Here is a 23047-nt window from a genome sequence, read left to right as displayed (position 1 = left end):
TGGCAGTTCCATCGTATGTTTACATATTCAGAGAGCTCTACAGGACGACGGTATGTCATAGTAATAACGCATAATGATATACTGTACACCTTTCGTCATATTCGCAACCAATCAGAATATGTAAATCAGATATACAATTTACGTATATACAAATGAATCCACATTAGAGCAGATCAATAAATTACATCAGTAGTGCCAAACCAAAATGAAATGAACTGAATACATTGTATTCTGTTTTTATTTTCTGTATGGTATATCTTACTTGATTAGTAGTTTCTATATAACCATTGCATTGCCGTACAACATATGGTGCTGCAATGGGTAGTACTAAAGCTGCTCATTGGACCTTATAGACCTTTATTTCTCAGTCATTTCTCTCAATCTATATACACCATTATTTAGCTCTAAATAACTGTTCATTATTGAAATAAGTTACCATAGTTCTCTACTTCCTTCCATCATGCGTACAGTACATTTGACAATAGCTAGAAAGGGTTAAGAAAGCTTTTAGGCTGAATAAACCACACAGATTATATCTCCAGCCCAGATAGTGCTTGTGCAGCATCTCTGCCTGCATCTGCAGCTTGTCCTTGAAGGAGTGCATCATACTGCAGCCCAGTAATTCTCTAGCTTAGAAGTAGCTGGAAGTGATCCAGTGGTCCTTTGCATTTCCATCTCTCCCTCCTCCCCATCCTTTTTTTTCCACCTATAACTCCTCCTCTCTAGCCCCCTGTCCCACCTAACTCCAAGATTAATATTTCAGAGCTGGAGACTGGTGGTCATTGGTCAGACTGCAGTGCAGCAATTTGATAAGAAGCTGGAAAAATAACTGAGAAGTATCACACTGCCAGCACTGTACTGAGGACCAGCGCATCTCAAGTAGGACTCAGATCAAGCTAAGAAGTCCCTTAAACTTTGCTAGATTTATAAAAGCAGAATGGATGTCTTCAAGAAAGGTTTTTCCATGGCTAAGGAAGGTGTGGTGGCTGCTGCAGAAAAAACCAAGCAGGGTGTGACAGAAGCTGCAGAGAAGACCAAGGAGGGGGTCATGTATGTAGGTGAGTGACACAAGTTACACAGATGAAGAAAACAATACTACATGTAGTGCATGAATGTCATTTCTCACACACTTGACCTTGCCTTTAACAGTCACTCAGCCCTGCCCTGCCCTGCCAAACCCATTACTTATTATAGTACTGGTAAATTTCAGCAATTTAGTTATTCCAGTGATGATTGAATTGTAGCACTGCCCATACCGAGCATTCATTAAAGGAATGAGATCATTGTGGAATATTACAAAAAGTTTTCTGCATCTTTTAATTCATCAAATTTAATTGACTATAGCAGGATACATGAACTGCATCATAAAATCACCTCTATGCTTATTAGCAGCTCTATGGGTTGAGAGGGAGGGAGAGGGATGCAGCAGCACTGAGTTAGTCATTTGGCATACCTCCTCATGGTATGACAATGCGTTCTGTGATTTTCCACAGGACTGCAAGTTAACTATAAATTACACTGAGATGACTGAATGTGATGTTCAGTAGTTTGTGTACTAGATAAAACAATGACAAAACCTAATAGCATATGCATGTGCCCTGGGTGCCAGGGGTGCCACTCTGTCTTGGGCAAGGACAGCAAATACTCTTTACTATGGGTGAGCCTAGTTCCAGCTCCACATAAAAAAATATTGTGTGTTCGATTGATGAGAAAAAATGTGGCCCTTCTGTGCAGAAGACGTAGAGTTCCCAACCCTATCCACCCTTTGTATGCCATGCTGAGATGACTGCAGAGCAGACATTCAATTTCATCTTGTTGGGGAGAGCTAATTGATATCAGAGCACTCATTTGGGATGCCTCATGGCTCTTTTTTGATGAACAGAGGGTCTTTTAGCCATTTATGTGTGAGCTGTCCGAAGTGCTGATTGCTGGCTACAAATGGGGTGCCTACTTCATTTCTACCACTGCAAAACTAGTGTCCAACAGTTCACACTGCAAACAATGTATCTGCTTAGGTCTGTCTGCAGTTTTTGGCCTGTTTTGTAAAGTTTTTGTTTACTAAATATTTGAACCAAAAAGTGATTAAATAATAACAGCAAAATGTAACATTCCATATACATGTAGCTCCCTCCGGTGTTTTAACTGATTCAGCATTTAGAGTCCCGATATAGTACTAATACCCAGCTTTCGTACATCTGTACATACAAATATTACGTAGGCACTATATAGGTAAAAGGAAATATGTAAATGGCCAGTATATCACTAGATGCACACAGATTAAGCATAATTCGTAATAGGAATGGTAACCTATGTGTCTAAGCACAAGAAAGTTACTGTAGACACAAATGATATTTCAAAGTAAGTTGACTTTAAACAATTTGCGGAATTATTACTGAAACAGTTTTAAAGATTTACATTGTTTGCTATATTATTGGGTGTGGCAGATTAAACAATCTCTGCGGAGGGTGGAGCGGGGTGCCAGACAGACTGCAGAGAAATCTACTATCTATCCCAGACTATACTGCCTCTCTCTACCATTCTGTCTATGTGTCCAGTTTGGGGGCTAAAACATTAATCTGAAAAAAGAGGGTTTTATAAACATATTGAATATTATATTCCTAAATGGTCTAGTCATTGGAGTATTGTGGATTAAGGTTTAATGCCTTACTCCTGACAAAATGCATATAGCCACATCATCAGTGTCATCACAGTGCCCCTGGTGGTTTATCAGGGTAACACTAGAATAGCTGACTCATTGGGCCTTTAGCATCACAGTTCAACATACTTGATTTAACAATGAAGGCAATATCACCTATTATACATATTGAGTCTCTCTACCTATCTTTATATATGTATATATAAAGACAGATGAAAATGGTGAGAGTTAATCCATAATCCAATGACTGAATGGTTAATCATCTATCTATCTATCTATCTATCTCATGATAGATATGAAATAAATAAATAGATAGATATGAGATAGATAGTTGATAAATACATAGATAGATGGTAGATAGATATGATATAGATAGATATTAGATAATATATGGACGTAGATAGATATACATGGATATAGATAGACAATTACGAGATAGATATTAGATAGATAGACAGATAGATAAGAGATAGATATATGGATATACATAGATATGAGATAGATATATAGATATTATATAATCTATCTATCTATTTATCTCATATGATAGATAGATGGATAGATAGATATGAAATAGATAAATAGATAGATATGAGGCAGATAGTTGATAAATACGCAGATAGATATGAGATAGATAGCAAGCTAGATAGATAAATATGAGATAGATAGATAAATATAGATAGATAGATTTGATATAGATAGATATTAGATAAATATATGGACATAGATAGATGTGAGATAGATAGATATGAGAGATTAGATAGATAGATAGATAGATAGATATGGAAATAGATAGACATTTGATAGATAGATAGATAGATAGATAGATAGATAGATAGATATGAGATATTAGATAGATACAGATAGAAATAGATAGATATGAGGCAGATAGCTGATAAATACGCAGATAGATATGAGATAGATAGCAAGTTAGATAGATAGATATGAGATAGATAGATAGATAGATATGATATAGATAGATATGAGAGATTAGATAGATATAGATAGAAATAGATAGATATAAGATAGATAGATATGAGATATTAGATATAGATAGATAGATATGAGATAAATATATGGAAACAGATAGATAAATAGATATGAGATAGAAATAGGTAGATATGAGATAGATTGATACAGATAGATATGAGGTATTAGATAGATATGAGATAAATATATGGAGATAGATAGATATGAGATAAATAGATATATAATAGATCGATATGAAATAGATAGATAGATGTAGATAGATATGAGATATTAGATATAGATAGATAGATATGAGATATTAGATAGATATAGATAGATAAATATAGATAGAAATAGATAGATATGAGATATTAGATAGATAGATAGATAGATATAGATATAGATAGATAGATAGATAGATAGATAGATAGATATGAGATAAATATATGGAGATAGATAGATAAATAGATATGAGATAGAAATAGATAAATATGAGATAGATTGATACATATGGATAGATATGAGGTATTAGATAGATATGAGATAAATATATGGAGATAGATATAAGATAAATAGATATATGATAGTTTGATATGAAATAGATAGATAGATGTAGATAGAGATGAGATATTAGATATAGATAGATAGATATGAGATATTAGATAGATATAGATAGAAATAGATAGATATGAGATAGATAGATGTGAGATAGATATAGATAGATAGATATAGATAGAAATAGATAGATATGAGATAAATAGATAGAGATATTAGATAGATATAGATAGATATGAGATAGCTAGATATGACATATTAGATAGATATAAATAGATATGAGATAAATATATGGAGATAGATAGATAGATATATGATAGATTGATATGAAATAGATAGATGTAGATAGACATGAGATAATAGATTGATATATATATCTATATATATAGATATATTTATCCATATATTTATCTCATATCTATATCTAGATAAATATATGGAGATAGATAAATAGATAGATATATATGATATAGATAGATATCAGATGCATAGATCGATAGATATGAGATAAATAGATATGAGATTGATAGATATGTGATAGGTAGATATCCAGGAAAAAAAAAATATATACCATGTATGTGGTATATATATGCATACACACCACATACATAGTAAAATGCATACTATATATACTATTATCCAATTATCTTTCTATAATATTTAGGGCTCCCACACACTTGTGTTTGCGTTTTTTGTTAACGCGATTGTCAATGGGACTTTCTAATGTTAAAAACGCAACGCAATGCAACTTGCGTTTTTAGTGCATTGCGTTGCGATGCGTTTTTAACATTAGAAAGTCTCATTAACAATCGCGTTAACAAAAAACACAAATGCAAGTGTGTGGGAGCCCTTAGTAGTATATGTATAGATGCTACACATACTGTAGTACATGTTATATATTTCCCTTTTTTCCTGAAAGACTGTTTATTGCATTAATTTTTATAGTTAACGTTCCTTCTAAATGACTATGTGACCTTTAATATATTTGATAAAATGTTTATGTGTTATGGGTCTATCCAGCCGATTCTTTTTGCATTTCTTGACTGAGTTTTATTACAATACCTGCTATCATTTACAAGCTTTGGGCTGGAGCTACACATGACATTTTAAAGTCCTGCTAACAAAAGGTCTAACTATTTAGTAGCAGCTGCAGTACACGGCTGTAGCGCAATATTAAAATCCTTTCACAGGGAATGAAATAGGCCGCACACCACACCATAAGCTGCAGTAAATTCTGCACCTAAATCTGCTGCCTACCAGCGGATTGTGATGCAAAATTGAAAATGCCTTAATAGCTGCCTGCAATTCTGTATCAAATTCCACAGTTAGACCCACATAGTTTGGTGTGGAATTCCGCAGTTGCATCCCGTGTGAACGTTCCCGTAATGTTTGCAGCCCCAGTTTAAAGGATAAAACAGTATATGCAACTTCTGTGTATGTAGATATTGCCACAACCTAATATATAAATATACAGAAATACAAAATAAACCTTAAAAAAATCACGTCAACAATAAATGGGAAGCAAGCCTAACAAGGTCTTGTCTTATAAATCAGGGTTTGACTCTGCATTCATTTGATTTACTTTGTCCATAGAAACTAGAATCAATCTATCTGACATTGTGCTGCAAGATAGTACAAGCCTGCTCTGGTGTATTAATGGCCATTCACCAGCTGCAGACATTTGGGTGCGTCCGCCCTGTTCAAAGCAATTATCCCCACACCTACAGGAAATCTCATTAGTCTGGGAAAGTAAAGTAGAAGAGGGCTGGACCCACAGAAATGAATGCTCACAATCCTGTTCCACCTCTGACAGGACCTGATGCTGCAATTAACCAGTCATTGCGTTATTGATATCGATAGCCATAATTACAGTAATGCTGAATATATGCACAAAGTGAAGAACAATATGGGTATAGAGAAAGTATTTGAGTTGGATAACATGAATAAAACACTATATTTCATTATTGAATACGGTCATAGCGCCTTTTATATGTACAAACATACAGCAAAAAGTTTGCAAATTGTATAATGCTTCTTCGCACAAATCTTCAAAACAATTTGGAATATCACAAACCAGAAGTAAAAGAACTGATAGACAGATACTCAGAATTCTGGGATGGCCAACAAAACATGTCAACCAGGAAAAAAAAGGCTTTGGGCTCCTGCACATGGCCAATTTTGCGCCCATTTTTGCTTGCAGAAATATGGTTGCATAAATTGCATACAATAGAGTCCATTGATTTCAATGGGTTCCCTTTAGAGATGAGCGAGCGTACTCGCTAAGGCAAACTACTCGAGCGAGTAGTGCCTTATGCGAGTACCTGCCCGCTCGTCTCTAAAGATTCGGGTGCCGGCGGGGAGTAGCGGGGGAGAGTGGGGAGAAACGGGGGGAGATCTCTCTCTCACCCCTGCTCCTCCCTGCTCACTCCCGCAACTCACCGCTCTTCCCCGCCGGCACCCGAATCTTTAGAGACGAGCGGGCAGGTACTTGCGTAAGGCACTACTCGCTCAAGTAGTTTGCCTTAGCGAGTACGCTCGCTCATGTCTAGTTCCCTTGTATTCCTCATTTTTCCGCATAAAACTCCATTGGGGAGAAAATATATGATATGGTCTATTTTTGTGCGGAATTGCGCACCAAAGGCCCCATAGGAGTCTATAGGAGCGGGGAAATGCATACAAACTGTGAACAAACATGCGTAGGAAATGTTGATTTTCCGCAGCCACCTGTGAGGGCGCTATAAAGTTTGCAGCTAATTGCAGGGAATACATGGCAGACATTTTGGAGATTATTTAGGAGAGTCTTCTTCTGGAAGCCGTCTCCATGGGGTGGAGATGGAATTGCTCATATATTTCATAGTTCAGAGGCCGGTACTCTGGGACCTTGGAGAATGAACCCTGAACCTCCTCCTCCTTTTTGGAACAAACTCCGCCATCTCACATGCCTGCCAACATCTGCGCGACATCAACCAAGGCAAAAGGGCCTCCCCGTCATCGGAAGACGTCTCCAACCTCAACTACTCTCTGCCAAAGCCACAAAGTACCAAAAACACAGCTGGATAGCGTCTCGCCGCAGATGTTGAATATTTATGGGGTCAATAACGACAGCATGACTTATTGCTAGCGGAGTTTTATGCGAGCACAAAAAGTGCAGGTATAGTGAACTAAAAAATAAGAGAGATATACGCTGTTACACGCGGAAAATAAACCCGTTCACAGTGCAGATATGTTGCGCAGGAGCGGTTGATTTTGCGATTATGCTCGCATGCAGGAGCCTTAAGACAAGATCTGCTACTGTAACTTTAATTTCTGGTATTTACTGATTTGCTTCCTCTGAATAGTCTTGTGTTTCCAGTTCCGTGAAATTATATTGCATTTTTATACTGGAATGGCGTTCTGCATTTTCATACTTGATGGATTTCTGAATACCAGATTACATACATTTTATAGTGAGATAGACTTTGATCTGGCGTGGTTGTCATCTTACTGTACTGCCCAACTAATGTTAAAAGTCACCTTGAAAAAATGGCCTTTAATAGTTTAGATTATCCCATGATTTAATTACACTTACATTGGACAGATAAGATTAATTTTCCAGAGTGGTAATAATTCTATATAGATATTTTGTTTTATACCTTATGGCCACTTTCAGATAAGCATATTTTTGCTATATTATTAGTGCTGAGAGGACTATTTGCCCAATAGAAAATAATAAAAATATGGAGGATGCAAAATTGACGACATACGAATTTAATGTCTTTTGAAACATGTCTGTATTATGGATCCGTATTACGGATGTGTTTCTATACGCTCGTCTGAAAGAAGGTTTCCAATGTGGTTGATCTCTTATTAAAGGGGTCCTTCAACAATAAACCAGTCAGAAGGAATTCCGACTGGGACCCACAGCGATCAGTCGTAATCTGTGGCGACTCGTGGCAAGTATTTTATTACCCTGCAGTGCTAGTCAAGGAAAAATACAATCCCATCGAAATGAGTGGGATGTCTGTAATAAGTGGGGTGTCTGTAATGGATGGACGCGCCGGGTCCTCCAAACTGAGGGGTGATCTTTGAAGCCACTCTCTGATCTGGCAGATAGATGAGGTTCTTGAATGTGGGACTTATCCTCCCAGAAACTGCGCCACATTTGTCGATGATCTTTGTCTGGTATTGAAGTTCAGCCTCATTTACTTGAAGTGGTGCCAATTCTGAAAAAAAAATGACCTTTTTCTAATGTTGCGTAAACCTTGTAACTCAGAATGACTCCAATAGGTATATAAAACCCTAAACCAGACAATCCCTTCGAACAGAAACCAGTGACATCACTACAATAATTAACTACATATAATCTGACCGCTATATAATTTTAAAATTGCATAGAAACACAATATCACTCAATAAAACCTCTTTATATAATTAGTTTCCCGTCAGATTTCTGTAATAGAACATTATGATTGCGTAACATACCTGCACTTCATTACGGGCTTCCGCTCACTCCAGAAATGTATATAATTTATCAAAATCGCTCAGTGCAATGGTTTGGGACGAAGTGTATATTTTTTAATTGAGTTTTAGACTAGTTAACTTTGTGACCATTTGGCCTCTTTCACACGAGCATTGCGATTTTCGGCCTGCATTGTGGGCAAAAATTGCATGAAAGAGAGAAAGCCGCGACCATTCACACGGCCGGGTGCGGGTTTAAATGCCATAGCCCAGAATTCGGTTGGCGATGCTAAACTCTCTCATCCTAATCACGGTAATAGAAGCTCTCATAGAAGCCTATGGGAGACGTCGGCAAAGGGTGGGGGAGGAAAATGGGAGTGAGTTTAGCAATGCGAGATGCTGCTACAATCCCACCCTCCCCCTCTCTCCTCCTACCCTTGCCGGAAGCTCCCATAGGCTTCTATGGGAGCTGCCAGCTGATCGCAGCCAAATATAATGCAAGACCTATCTTTTCTTTTTTTTTTTTTTGGAATCCAATGCTTGAGACGGTCGCAATTTTCAGCCAATGTTTTATCGAAGAAAAATAGCCGCGAGGAAACATTGTGTGAATAATGCCTAAGGATGCCTTCACACGAGAAAATCACATGATTTTTGAGCGATGCGAGAGTGAGTGAAAGCGCAGAATTATGAAACCAATAATTTTCAATGTTTTCATTCCCATTTGCGATGTTTTCTGTCCTGCGATGTTGCAAGATTTTAAAAATCGCAGCCTGTCCTATCTTTCGTGTGTTTTACTATCTTTTTTTCTCACCCATTTTTCTCTATGGAACCTCCGATTTATCGCAACGCATGAATTTGCGATGTTCGTGCGATGCGTTTTTTACATTTGAAACTCCTATTGTCTTTCGGGCAAGAAAATTGCGGGCGACAGCAATGCGGAATTATTCTCAGGAAAAAAACATAGCTGACTCTCAAAAATGGCGTAAACAAAAATGTGATTTTGCCGCAATTTGTCTTGCGGCGATATCGTGATCGTGTGAAGGTGGCCTAAGGCCCCTTTCACATGGGCGATCTGTTCCCCTCCCTAAGCCGCATCATGGCCAAAAAATGCATGAACAGAAAAAAGCCATGATCGAGTCGCGGCCAAAATTTCCGTTTTCTCGCCTATTCACACGGGCGGCAGTTTAACGAAAATATATGCTGCAGCGTGGAAATCCCTTGGTCAGCATAAATCCTCAGAATGACTTCTAATGCCTAAATATAGGCACTAGAGATGAGCGAACGTGTTCTTAACGAACACTTACGCTCCCGGACACCGGCTTTGCCGAGGACTTCAGTGTCCGCGCGTAAAGCTTCGGGGGGCGCCGGGGGGTGGGGAGAGGCGCGGCGGCGCGGGCGGCAGCAGCGGGGAACAGGGGGGAGCCCTCTCTCTCTCCCTCTCCCCCCCACTCCCCGCCGCACCCCCCCCCCCCGCGCTGCCACGGCGACCCCCGAACTTTTTTCGCCCGAGCACGGAATTGCTCGCAAAGTTCGGTGTTCGGGCGAAAAGGGGCGGAGCCGATCACGTTCGCTCATCTCTAATAGGCACCTATAATGTTTTTGCAGCATTGAACGCTTTTTGTTCAGCTCACATAGGAGTCTATGGGAGCAGCCAGCGTATGTTGGCCTAAAGATAGCGTTCTCGGTCGCCAATGTCCTAGAATTTTTGGCGCAATGTTTTTACGCGACTAAGAATCAGTCATCTGAATGAATGCATTGGAAACCAATAATTCAGATGGTTGCAAAATTTATTTTTTTCACACGACTAAATTAACCGCGTAAAAACGCTCGTGTGAATAAGGCCTAAGACTTTCACACGGGATGGAATAGGCCACAGGAGGCAGCACAAATGTGAATTATGGCGATTAGGGCTTCTGCAGACAGATAATTTTTGCATGCATTTTTGCGTGGAGTTTGAAAAGCCGGCAAAGAGGAAGGGATTCCCCTCATTCAGGCGCAACTACTCTCCGTGCTGTCCAGCGAAGTTGCACCCACTCTCATCTGAATAAGCTCTTACAATGCCATAAACGGGCTCCATTTTTTTTTATTAGTAACGATTCACAAATAGCATCAAAATCAAAGTGTTGATTTTGGGGCCCCGTCTCGTAGATCAGGGCCTCATGCACTTGGCAAATGCTGTGTGGAGGCACACAAAGACCCCGTGGCAGTACGGAGCAGTAGGCACGCTGTATGCCACTGATGCCTCCATAGTGCACCGTATTAAAAACCATACTGCCCTAGATGCAATACTACAAAGAAAGTGGGGCCACAATGACATCTAACTAAGTTCTGTTCTCTCCAGAGATTGTCTGTAGCCTTAATTCAATCTACATTATATCCATGCATGATAGCTAAGTAAAGAAACAGCCTATTTCATCTCCCCACCGGAGCCCCTCCTTATACTATAAGGTGAATAGACATAAGAACCATGTGGTCTAGGTGAGATTTACATTTAATTGGAGAAAAAGTAAGTTATCCGCATGATTGCCGACACTTTTCCATATAGGTATAATTAAAAGAGCCAAGGAATGAAAATCTGTGATCGCATAAACCTATGTCACGTCTTCTGCTCTCGTTTTTAATTATCATCTAAAATATTCTCAAAACCAGAAATCCAAGTTTTGCATGACTGTGTGATACTTGATTCCAATTTTGTTTTGTAGGTGCCAAAACCAAGGAGGGTGTGGTGCAGAGTGTGAATACAGGTAGGTCAAGTCGCACACACAAACTTTTCACAGCACAAGTTAAAATGGAAGTGACCTAGTATTTGTTACAAGGTTTATCAAAGAACATTTTCAGGGTGGTCAAGATTGTCCACAGGCAGTGTCGGACTGGATTGCCCGGGGTCCACCAGTAAAGTTCATTCTGGGGGCCCACTGCACATGAGAATATTACCAGACCCCCATTCACTATTACATTCTCCATGTACTACAATAGAAAGGTGCTTGCATTTGTGTGAGAGCCTGTTTCCATTGAAGTATATAAAGAACGTGGCGGGTAGAAATTGCTAGAGTCTCCTTTACCCAATATGTGCAAATCTTATGCTGGGGGTCCATCCTGGCTCAGGGCCTACCAGGGGATTCATGTTCCCCTATGGGTAGGTCCAAACCTGTTCACAGGCAACTTTGCGTCATTGACTTAGCATGTTCTATATTACTGCATATTATGTGCAATAGAGCTCTGTTGTTGTCTATAGGCATGTAATAACTGCTGTACTTACGCAACTACATTGCGTATGTACAGCGTTTATACACAACGTACAGAGTGAGAAATAAAAAAAAGAAGCCAGGAAGACTGCGCATGACTGCATGTGTGAGAAACGCTGCCATGCGCAGTCCAAAATCGTTGCCATATACAGCGAAACGCCAACTCGCACAGCGGTAAAACGCTGCAGTATACACATAATGTTTTACACATACACTTCTTTGAGTCTGCCCCAATAGACATTATTCTACATAGACGTCAATGTCAAGTCACTATTTTGATGTCCTTTGCAAACTATTTATGGACAGTGTTTCTGTGACTTCATTTCTAATGAAGTAAAGGAAATTGTTGATAGTCAAAACACGGATTTCAAGGAGAGGTCATGCCGAGCCGGAGGAAGCTATTGTGCAAATATTTACTTGTCATTTCTTTTGTTGCCATTTTTAGTTGCTGAAAAAACCAAAGAACAGGCCAACGTGGTGGGAGGAGCAGTGGTAACCGGTGTAAACCAAGTGGCCACAAAGACCGTAGAAGGAGCAGAAAATGTTGTAACTTCAGCCGGAGTTGTAAAAAAGGTGATCTGTTCTCTGGAGCTGAAATATAGGAATGTACTCAAATATGTAGATGATAAATCACAGGAGCTATAGGAAATGTTGGCTAATAGATCAATATAGAAGAATATGCAGGGGTGTAGCCATAAAGAACATGTCAAACGCAAGGCTTGCAGGCTGAATCCGGTCTACCATGTCATTTTATGTGACCCAAGAGGTCCAGGCGCAGGCGAGCCTCTTCTAGATCGGAGACCCTCTGGTGCTCTTTGGATTCATTTACTGGGATTGCAACCACCATCTTGGTTCTACACTGCAACTTCTGGTGTACGTGGACTGAGGGCTGTGGCTGTTACTGCAGCCCTAGGACTCTTTGGTGTGCATCCCCTGTCTGCTTCTCCTATCCTGTAGTACAGCGCTGCTTGCCGGGGAACATACCATGAGGCGGTTTGTATATCCCGTCTGGTCCATTCTACCATCCTGCAGGGGACAGACTGTTCCAGCCTGCTTGTCTATATCCTGATCCTGTGCACGGATCAGGGAGGACATTGTGTTATGCTGCTGCTTAACCCAGTGAATAAGGGATCTGCCCCATGGAATTTTTGGGGAACCTTTTATGTGGCTCTGCTAGCTCACATTTTCTCCCGACTAACTGGTAGTTTAGTGTCAAATGTCTGTGTTGGGGCACTTGTGCCCCAATTTTCTGTAGTAGAACCTTGCTCTGCTCCATCTATCCTCCCCCCACCTCCTTTTTAATACATCCTTTAATTGCATAATTGCAGTCTTACAATTACAAACGGCCCTTTGAAGGTGACCATAATGCTGACGTGGTCCTCAGTAAAGAAAAGTTTGACACCCCTGCTATAGAAGGTGCAGAGGTAATAGTCACACCTAAGCTCAGGAACGTAATGCCCCACGACCACATATAAAGAGCCAGCATTATACATGGTAAGTGGGGAGGTGGGCTTGTGGCAGATTTTTATATTTGGGCTTCTTGTCTATGAATAAATCTCTTCTATAGATTCTTCATCTTGGTTAGCATTTGATGGAATATAGAAAGGTAGTCAAATAGCCTCATACATCATTATAACGTGTAAGACTTATTATTAACTGAAATGGTTAATAATTCTTCGATTAAAATGAATATTTTACCAATTAATATTATGTTAAACTGATGATAGCGATAATTAAATGATTGCTGAAAATGAAATAACCTTTGAAAAGAGAATTGTTAAAGTACAGCTACCTTCACCAAGGTGTGTGTGTTTGCAGTAAAGTAGTATCACAAGTGCACAGTGTCTGTTCTTCAGCTAGAGGGCAGTGTGGTAGTGCTAGTCACCAAACGCTAATACTGTTAACCATGTGCTTGACATTCTTCCAGCTGTATAATTAGGAGTAAACAGTCATACTATCATCATCATCGTGGGTTAAATAGAGTATGCAGTCCTGAGACAAGACTGCTTCAGGACGGATAGGGGTTCCTCATTTCTGACTGAATTGGAAGAACATCTATCAATACATTGCATCAAAATAATGAGCATAATAATCATAATAATGATATTAACCCTTTCCAGCACTGGAATTAAATTAGACCTACAAATACTGAGTAAAATTTTTAATAGACAATTACAGAAAACGGCCTTATACTTACTGATACAGGAGGGCAGACGTGTGCTTGAAGTCGTCTATACAGTATGTGATAGTCCCATTGAAATATGCATCGCTGTTCTACATATTGGCATCTAAAACCTGGAGATCACTATACAGATCTATATAACACATCTGTAATCTCCCCAAAGTGGAGTTGTATAATATATGTATATCTTTAGACCATTAAATTCTATAGGCAGAATATGGATCCATATTATATATTTTAAGTTACCAGGATTTTGATCCAAGAGTTGGCTCATAGCATTGTTAATTATGAAAATGTTCAGCGTTTCAGCTCATATACAGGGTGTGGACAAAAAAATGGAAACATTGTACAAAATGCATGCCTTACATTACAAGGGATTATAAATCATATTTTAATAAGACCGATTTTAAGTGGAGGTAATATGACACAGATGCTGCCAGGCAGATGTTCACATCTGCTTGAGCAAGAAGGTTCCATTGGTCAGAGGTTTGAGCCACTCAGCTACTGTTACCAGCTGGCTCCCAAAACCACCCAGAGCAGGGCAAGAGGTGAAGTAAACAAAATTTGTCGGGAAAGGTCTCAGCCAAGCAGGGGTCAAAAGGGCAGCTCTGTGCTAATGATTAAATCCCATGCATTTTGTATGGTGTTTCAATATTTTTGTCCACCCTCTGTACACGTGCTAAAGATTCAGTTTGAAGCCGTATGGACAATAAGTGCTCTCCTTACACATACATTCCTACAGCAGTATGCATGGACCCACTGCATGCATATAGTTCAATTTACACTGCCAAGGGCATAGCTATAGGGCAGTGATGGCAAACCTTTTAGAGACCAAGTGCCCAAACTGCAACCCAAAACCCACTTATTTATCGCAGGGGGTGGGTCTTATCACGACGTATGATTTTACCCCCGTCCTTCTAAAAAAGGAAAGGGCTGTTTCAAAATAGACAGGGTGCAGATTTTGACTGCTTTTTGGAAACAGAAATGCTACAGAATTTTCCATGGAAATTTCCGTTGAGGACATTTTGAGCATTTCTACCACGTGTAAACATACTGTACCCCAGCAGTAATAGTGCCACCTGACAGTGGCCCCAGTAGTAATAGTGTCATCCCACAGCGGCCCCAGTACTAATAGTGACATCCCACAGCGGCCCCAGTAGTAATAGTAACAACCCACAGCGGGCCCCAGTAGTAATAGTGACACTCCACAGCGGCCCCAGTAGTAATAGTGACATCCCACAGTGGCCCCCAGTAGTAATAGTGACATCCCACAGCGGCCTCCAGTAGTAATAGTGACATCCCACAGCGGCCCCCAGTAGTAATAGTGACACCCCACAGCGACTCCAGTAGTAATAGTGACACCCCACAGTGACCCCAGTAGTAATGGTGACACTCCATAGCGGCCCCAATAGTAATAGTGTCATCCCACAGCAGCCCCAGTAGTAATAGTTACATCCCACAGCGGCCCCAGTAGTAATAGTGTCCCCCATGAGACCCATATATTTACCCCCTGCTCCTCGTGGAAGTGCCACTGCTCCTCTGTTCGGCGCTGCTGCTGGCGCGGATTCCAGGTGCACACTGTGAGGTCAGTGTGTGCTGCCAGACGCCTCCTCCCCTGCTCTTGCGGAACCAAGTAGGAGATGTCAGGAGAGAGGGAAAGAGGATCCTTGCTGCACGCTGGGATCAGCGCCATTGAGTGAATAACGGCAGGGGAGCCGCGGCTGACAGCGGCGAGTGCCATACGTTCGCCACTGCTGCTATAGGGGATGCAGGGGTTGTAGTTACTACTGGACCCTGGAGCCTCAGGGGTCCCAAAGGTCTTTCCATTTCAAAAGAAGACACTAGTATTATAAAGAGCATATGGTAGGAAGGGGGGCTGTTACAGATTTTACATCAAGGCACCAAGAACTTCTAGTTACACCACTGTATACAACAAAGCCATACAGACAGCTTTATGAATCATCATGTGTATACACCAGTCCCCAAAACCATAAGGAAACCAGAAAATAAAATATTACATTCATCTTTATAAAAAAAATAGGCAATCATATCTATTTTAGTATATTAGGTGGAACAGGATACAGAGTGTCTTGCTCACACACGATCATAAGATACATAGTGATGAAATCCTATGGGATAACTCCCTGCCCCGTCCTAATTAGATGTCATGGGAACTTTAAGTTTCAGTTAGACTAGTTTATGCTGGAAAAACAGGTAAGGGAGGGAAGCTATACTCAATAATAGGAAGGTGCAGCATGATGATGAAATGGGTGTATAGAATGAAAGATCTACATGATGAATAATATTAAAGACACTTGTAATTATCGGCATACCTGACATATTAAAGGAGCTATGGTAATTATTATTTCACTCAACACATTGCAGTAATTCTAAATCAGAAAGTCATGATGTCCTCCCTATACCACATTTTACCCACATTTTTTAATCTGCAAAGCTTGAAAAAAGTCACAAATTGAAATCAATGGGAGCTGCGCCTGCAATTATGAGCACCAGCCACAGGGGTCTGAGCCGCGGCTTCCGCTCTGACCATGGTGTATCCCAGCTGTGACAGTGGGTGCTGCCTGGAACCCCCCCCCCCCCCCGGAAAAAAAATATATGCATTTCTGATCGAGACACAAATAAACCTGATTTTTAGGACATATAGATATGTTGCCATGGGAGGTGATGAGTTCTCCTTCAATGGAAGTCTTCAAACAGAGGCTGGACAGACACCTATCTGAATCCTGCACTGAGCAGGGGGTTGGACCCGATGACCCTGGAGGTCCCTTTCTACTCTACCATTCTAGGATTCTATTAGGGGGGACCTCCCTATATGAGCTACACCAGAGAGCATTCCCTTTGCGTAGCCAATCTATTCCTTTTATCACATATTAAAGGGGTGCCTAGGAATAAACGACAGTCTTGAATTTCCATGTCTGATGAAGATCACAGCTTCACGAATCACAAGGGTCTGCTTCTTTAAAAGATAGATGGCCCTATCCATATAAGTTATACGCTTTGAAGATACAAGGGTAATTTGTAATTGAAGGTAATTTTTTTTGCTTTTAAATCATAGGAGGACTTTGCACATCCAGAAGAAGGTGCTGCAGAAGAGCCAGCGATGGAGGCCACAGAAGACATTGAGCAGGTGGGAAACAACAAGTGCCCCAAAGAGTCCTCATTTACTCTTTGATCTTCCACTCTTGACTAGCTATTAAACATATTCATAATTGATAGCAGCTTTTTATGACTTAGGGAGTCAATACAGTATGAGCCCATAGCGGCATGATGCATCTATATGGCACATTTCTGAAAAACATCTGTATGCATAAAACCTCTCATTACCATTCCTGGTGCTCTTATCTGTAACATGCATACTGATGTTTGCTAGTAATAAAACATCAATGTCTGAATAACCATTAAGCTAAGCTAAGCTATAATACTATCTTGTATTATCAAAATATATACAAACAAATATCTAATACCTTTGTTATCAACAGAAAACAGAGATTAAAGATCTCTATCACATTGAGTTAGCCCCTATCCACAGGATAGGAGAAAACGTGTTCATCGCTGCGGGTCTGACTCCTATGACCTCCACTAATCCCGAAAATAGAGCCCGTCGCGTCCTGTGAAGTGAAGGACATTCATGCAAGCTCCGCTCTATTCACTTCAGTGAGACTGCTGGAGATGGCCAAGTACTTGAACTCGGCTATCTCCAAGGGTCGAATTAAAGTTATTGAAGCAGAGGTGCACATGCGTGTCTTCAGCGGTTCACACTTCAGGACATAATGGGGCTGTATAATTAGGAGAGGTGAAGGTCCAAGAGGTTGGACCCTTTCCAATTAGCAAGTTATTCGCTATCCTGTAAATAAGAAGTAATTTACTGTGGTGGGAACATCCCTTTAAAACTTTTGGTAACTTATGTGAAGTGGCTACCATCAGATCAAGAGTTTTATATCTCCTTGTCTTGTATTCATCCTATGCTAAGTCCACATGAGGCTGATATTTGTGCCTCAAATCCATTCTAAATCTACTACAAAATCTACAGGCTGCGGACAGATGAACCCTAAGTCTTTCTGCTGCTTGAGGTGAAGTGTGAAGTGGGTAACCCCCCCCAAAACCCCCCCCCCCCCAAAATCTTCATTTTACAGACCTTGAAAGCACCAATACTCAAGATACCCAATAATATTTGAAGCACTGAGACTAGTCTGAAGTAACAAAGTAATAGTACCCCAGTAGTGGCCCCAGTAGCGATAGTAACCTTCCTAATGTCACCAGTAGTTATACTGACTCTGTTAGTGGCCCTAGCAGTAATAGCAACCGCCTTAATTGCCCCAGTAATTATAGTGATTGCCTAAATGGCCCTAGTAGTTATAGTGTTTCTGTTAGTGGCCCCAGTAATAATAGTGACTCCATTAATGGGCCCAGTAGTAATAGTGACCTCCCATGGATGTCCCAGTTGTAATAGTGGCCCAAATAATAACACTGACTCTCATAGTGGCCCCAGTGGTAATAGTGACCCCCAAAGTGGCCCCAGTAGTAATAGTGACTCCCATAGTGGTCACAATAGTAATAGTGTCCCCCATAGTGGCCTTAGTAGCAGTAGTCACCCCCTGCGGCCCGGCAGCAACCCGAACAGGCATTTCACTCACCCAGCATGCAGCTACCGGTAGCCGCTGACCTCTCTCCATGGCATCTGAGTACGCTGTCCTGTATACAGCATAGACACAGGGGAGAGATGTCCGCAGTCACAGACTTGCAGTGGCTTCTTGTGAAATACCTGCTGGTTTGCTATCTGGCCGTCTCGCAGCAGGCAATTATTTTTGAATGGCCATTAATGGTAAAAAATAACAAGCCTCCTCTTTGAGATCCTGTAGAATGCCACCTGAGGTGGCAGTTTCAAGTTGCCTCATGGTAGCGGATTCCCACTATATTGAAAGGGGTAAAATTTACAGTGAAAATCTGCTTCAGAAATGTACCTGCTGCAGGTTAGGCCCCATCTACACGGGACAAATGTCGGGCAAATGATGCCTGACACTTGTCCCTGTATGTACGCGCTCCCAGGCTGCTTCACAGGAGCGAGTATCGCTTACTCTCTGACAGATCAACCAGCAGGGGGACCTGGGCGGCTGGAGGAGATTTCACTTCTTGCTCTCCCCCGCCCCTCTCCATTTACAGTCGTTCCATGTAAATGAGGCTTTACGTTCCACAAGGAAAAATCCACATGTAGAATCCACAGCATTTCCAACCTGTGTAGACCCAGCCTGAAGAATTATGCCCATAGACATAATACAGCTTATAAATATATGGAGCTGTGGTAGGGCAACCATAGACGTATAGGGAGTTCTACCAGGCACCTTTATATGCCAATATCTTACAGAGGTATGCAGTATTTTTTCCTGTTAGATTATGTGTAAATAAAAAAAAATATTGGTATGTTTCATTGGAAGCCGTATCGTGGAGCTATTTTTCCTAGCTGAAATGAACCCCTTAATATAGCGCCACACAGAGCATGCCTATAACTCCATAGTAGGGAGCCATAGGGAACTTTATGTGCCAACAGACAGCTGTTTCGCATGCATTAGGTCCTCTTTCAAAATTGCATACAATATTTGTAGCACCTCAATAACTAGGAAGATTTACTTACATGCATAGTGGCTTAGTGGTTAGTTCTTGTGGCAGTGGGGGCCTGAGTTCAAATCTGACCAAGAGCAAAAGCTGCATAGAGGCTGTTTGTTCTTCTTATGTTTGGGAGGTTTTGCTTTTGTATCCTCCCACACTCCAAAAAAGATACTAATAGGTGAATTAGAACAAGGCCTAACGTAAGTGATAATTTTTGTACAGTGTTGTGCATTACATATGTGCTATGTAACGGAGTAAAATAAATTTTAGTTTTTACAATATAGATTGCAAACCTGAGAGCTCTGCGGATTACAACTGACATACAATTAAATGCAGTATCTGACTTCCTATCTTTGAAACTTACAAATATCATTACTTCACAAAATTACTCTACTATAGGATGTAGTTCATACAAATGTCCACTTGGAGTGCTCAATCGCAAGTTTTATTCTTTAATTTATGTTAAAACTCAGGAGATGTATCACATGCTTGCACAAATGAATATACTTTACTCTGAGTAGTGACATTTATTAGACAGCTATGAAAGATGAATTAGCATTTCTTAATTAGTTTTACTGATTATAAGTGATGAGTTTTTACATAACACTGTAAGCAATGAGACATATTTCACAATACATCGTCTGCTAGTTAAAAGAATCATAAAGGTAGAGTGAATAATATGAATATTAACTAATAAATGTATGTTATCTGATAGCTAAAACAACATGTTTTGATATTTCATAACCTGTTTATAAAGTATATTCTATTTAAAGGGGTTGTGCTAAGTCTAAAACTTGTCCCCTATCCACAGGATAGGGAAAAACTGTCTGATCGGTGGGGGTCTGACCACTGAGATGTGCAGTGATCATGAGAATAGGGTCAAGCACGTACACTGCTGCTCCATTCATTTCAATCGGCCAGCCAGAGACAGCTGAGTACAAGCACTGAGCCATCTCTGGTAGTGCACTGAAATGAATGGACCGCCTGCACATGCCTGACCATTGCTTCATTGATATGGGGTACACACAGCACCCTCGCTCTTGTGATCAGTGGGAGTCATAGTGGTCGGTACGCACTAATTGTGTACTTAATTGTAATTTAGACATTAAAAAAATCAAAATGGAATTTTAGCCAATATGGTCATTTTTGGGGTCTTATGCTTGTCACTCTGTCCATAGCCACAAATTCTGGTAACCTCCAGGAACATCAGAAAAGATAAAGAAAAATTGTGGCAACACTGTATGAAATAATGTACAGAAATTGAGAAATTGATCTCAGATATTATGATAATTTTTTCAATGATTTTTTTCCCAGGTTGGTGATGCAGAGAATTAGTCATTTAATCTTAAGTGCTGCCAAAATCCTTAAAGATCTATCGCTATACAGAAGCAGGAAAGCCATTAATTCCACAGCTGAAGATACTCAATCATCATCCATCGCACTGTTTATCATGAAGATTTACAAATTCACCTTCTTCTAATATGTGTTCACTTAAACTAGTATTATAGCAGTTGTGAGAAAATGTCTGCAAACCTTCTAGGATGATCTAGATTTCTTGATTAAATCCTAACATGTCGACTACATCATAGAGTCTTACGTGACAATATTTAACAATGCCATATTTCTATTGAACAAGTAGTTTAAACAATTAAGGTTGTCGTTGGTGTAAAATATATGTAAACAACTTAGCAACAAGTGGAACCTCATTGTTAAACTTTATGAACGCCACCATTGGTCAATTCTTTATATGTGGAAAATTCAAGACACCACCTGATGTGAATTGTTAGAGATGCCTGCAAATTGTTATGTAGCTAATTATTGTATGAGGATTCTAGAGCACTCATCTATTAGAACTTTGTAGGACCCCTACTCATAGTTGTGGCTCCTCATCAGTAGGGACCAAGTTGGCTGTGTGAGATTCTGGTTATACTTGCCTCTTGGAAGACTATTTGTGAAGATTCAGCTACTAGCAAGTCTTAAGAGCAATGCTCCCCGCCCTAAAGACTCCCTTTAGCTGAATCTCCTTGTAAATATACCTTTCAAGACAGAGTTCCATTGTTGCCATCTAACCTTTACCTTATGAGAGTTAATAACTCTTTTTCATATTGCACTTTAGCATAAATCTTGAAGAAAAAGTGATCAAAATGTGTCAAATCAGCTATTACGTTTTTCAGAACATTCAACTCTAATTGAGTGTTCCAATGTACCTTAGTACAGTATTGAATATATTATAATTATTGACCTTGAGCATTTGTCTACTAAAATAAGTGTTATTTTAAAAGGATTTTTTTTAATTATATTTTGGATGACAACTAGAGCACATTTTGAGAGCCATTCATGAAGAAATCAAGCAAAGTCCAATGGGTTCCCTTTTTTCACAACTGTACTACAGCTGTATTAAATTCCTTTGTACATCATTTGGTTATTTATTCTTTGGCTCTGTACAATAGAAAGTATTAAATATTTCACTTAATTTCTAAGTCTAGTCTTACTTTGACATGTATTAAATATGCGGAATGTAAAAAGAATTTGCTATTCCATCTGTCCTACTTGTCAGATCTATGTCTAGAATACTCTAGCTGTGAAACTCTTGAAACTATACTGCACACTGTCCATTGTGTTTGACTATGATAATTTTGGCATATTGGTAGTTTAACACCCATATTGGAAATGATTTTTCTTAATCATACAAATAAAAATGAGTTTAACATGTAATTCTTGCTGAATGTATTAAAAGTAAATCAATAACATAAGGCTGCATTTTCTCACATACTTCTAAAGCGGACTAAAATCTACTGGAGACATCCAGACCCAAACTTATTAGATACCCCATATATGAACACTCTTGGGAAAATGAAAACCCTTAGGTTGAGTATTACCTACTTAAATCATACACCATCGACACATTTGTTATACTTGTATATAACTTTAGAACTTATCTCAGGCTCCAAGCTCTACCTTTCGCTTCTTTGATGTGATGGGTTCTCCAGTATCTCTTCAGCCCTATTATCATTGTAACACATTGCTTACAGAGTTGCTTTGATATCCCGAAAGCACTAAAATATCTTCTAGATCAAAGGCTAATTTCATCATTCTAGATTACAAGACACACAAGAGGCAATAGTAAAGCACTGTAATAATCTAGACTAGCTAGCACAAGAATAAGCTGTAGAATATAACAGGTATATTTCCCAGTCAAATGTAGGCCCAAAATTGGTAGAATAATAGTGTGACATAAAAGCTACTTTTCAGACTTGTGTATTGTTCCCTTCTAGTATTTTTGTGTTCTTTTCTATTGATTTGTATTTGTCCCAGTTATCAAGCCAGCTACAACCACCATGAGATGAGTCGTGTCTGTGACAAGTAAGGAGCTATTAC

The 23047-nt window shown here is 39.8% G+C and overlaps 1 protein-coding gene across 1 annotated transcript; it reads left to right on the top strand.

Annotated features, from left to right (window-relative positions):
- The first annotated feature begins 619 nt into the window (after positions 1-619).
- SNCG (synuclein gamma) lies at positions 620-22384 on the top strand. The gene is made up of 5 exons (XM_066600453.1): positions 620-1058; positions 11320-11361; positions 12308-12435; positions 17121-17192; positions 20984-22384. Exons 1-5 carry the CDS (start codon positions 938-940, stop codon positions 21002-21004), a joined length of 384 nt encoding a protein of 127 aa, XP_066456550.1. The 5' UTR covers positions 620-937; the 3' UTR covers positions 21005-22384.
- The last annotated feature ends 663 nt before the right edge of the window (positions 22385-23047 follow it).

This window comes from Eleutherodactylus coqui, chromosome 4 (genome assembly GCF_035609145.1).
Source record: "Eleutherodactylus coqui strain aEleCoq1 chromosome 4, aEleCoq1.hap1, whole genome shotgun sequence".
NCBI classification, from domain to species: domain Eukaryota; kingdom Metazoa; phylum Chordata; class Amphibia; order Anura; family Eleutherodactylidae; genus Eleutherodactylus; species Eleutherodactylus coqui.
The sequence above is the reverse complement of the archived record's forward strand: the minus strand, read 5'-3'. Positions and strand labels throughout refer to the sequence as shown.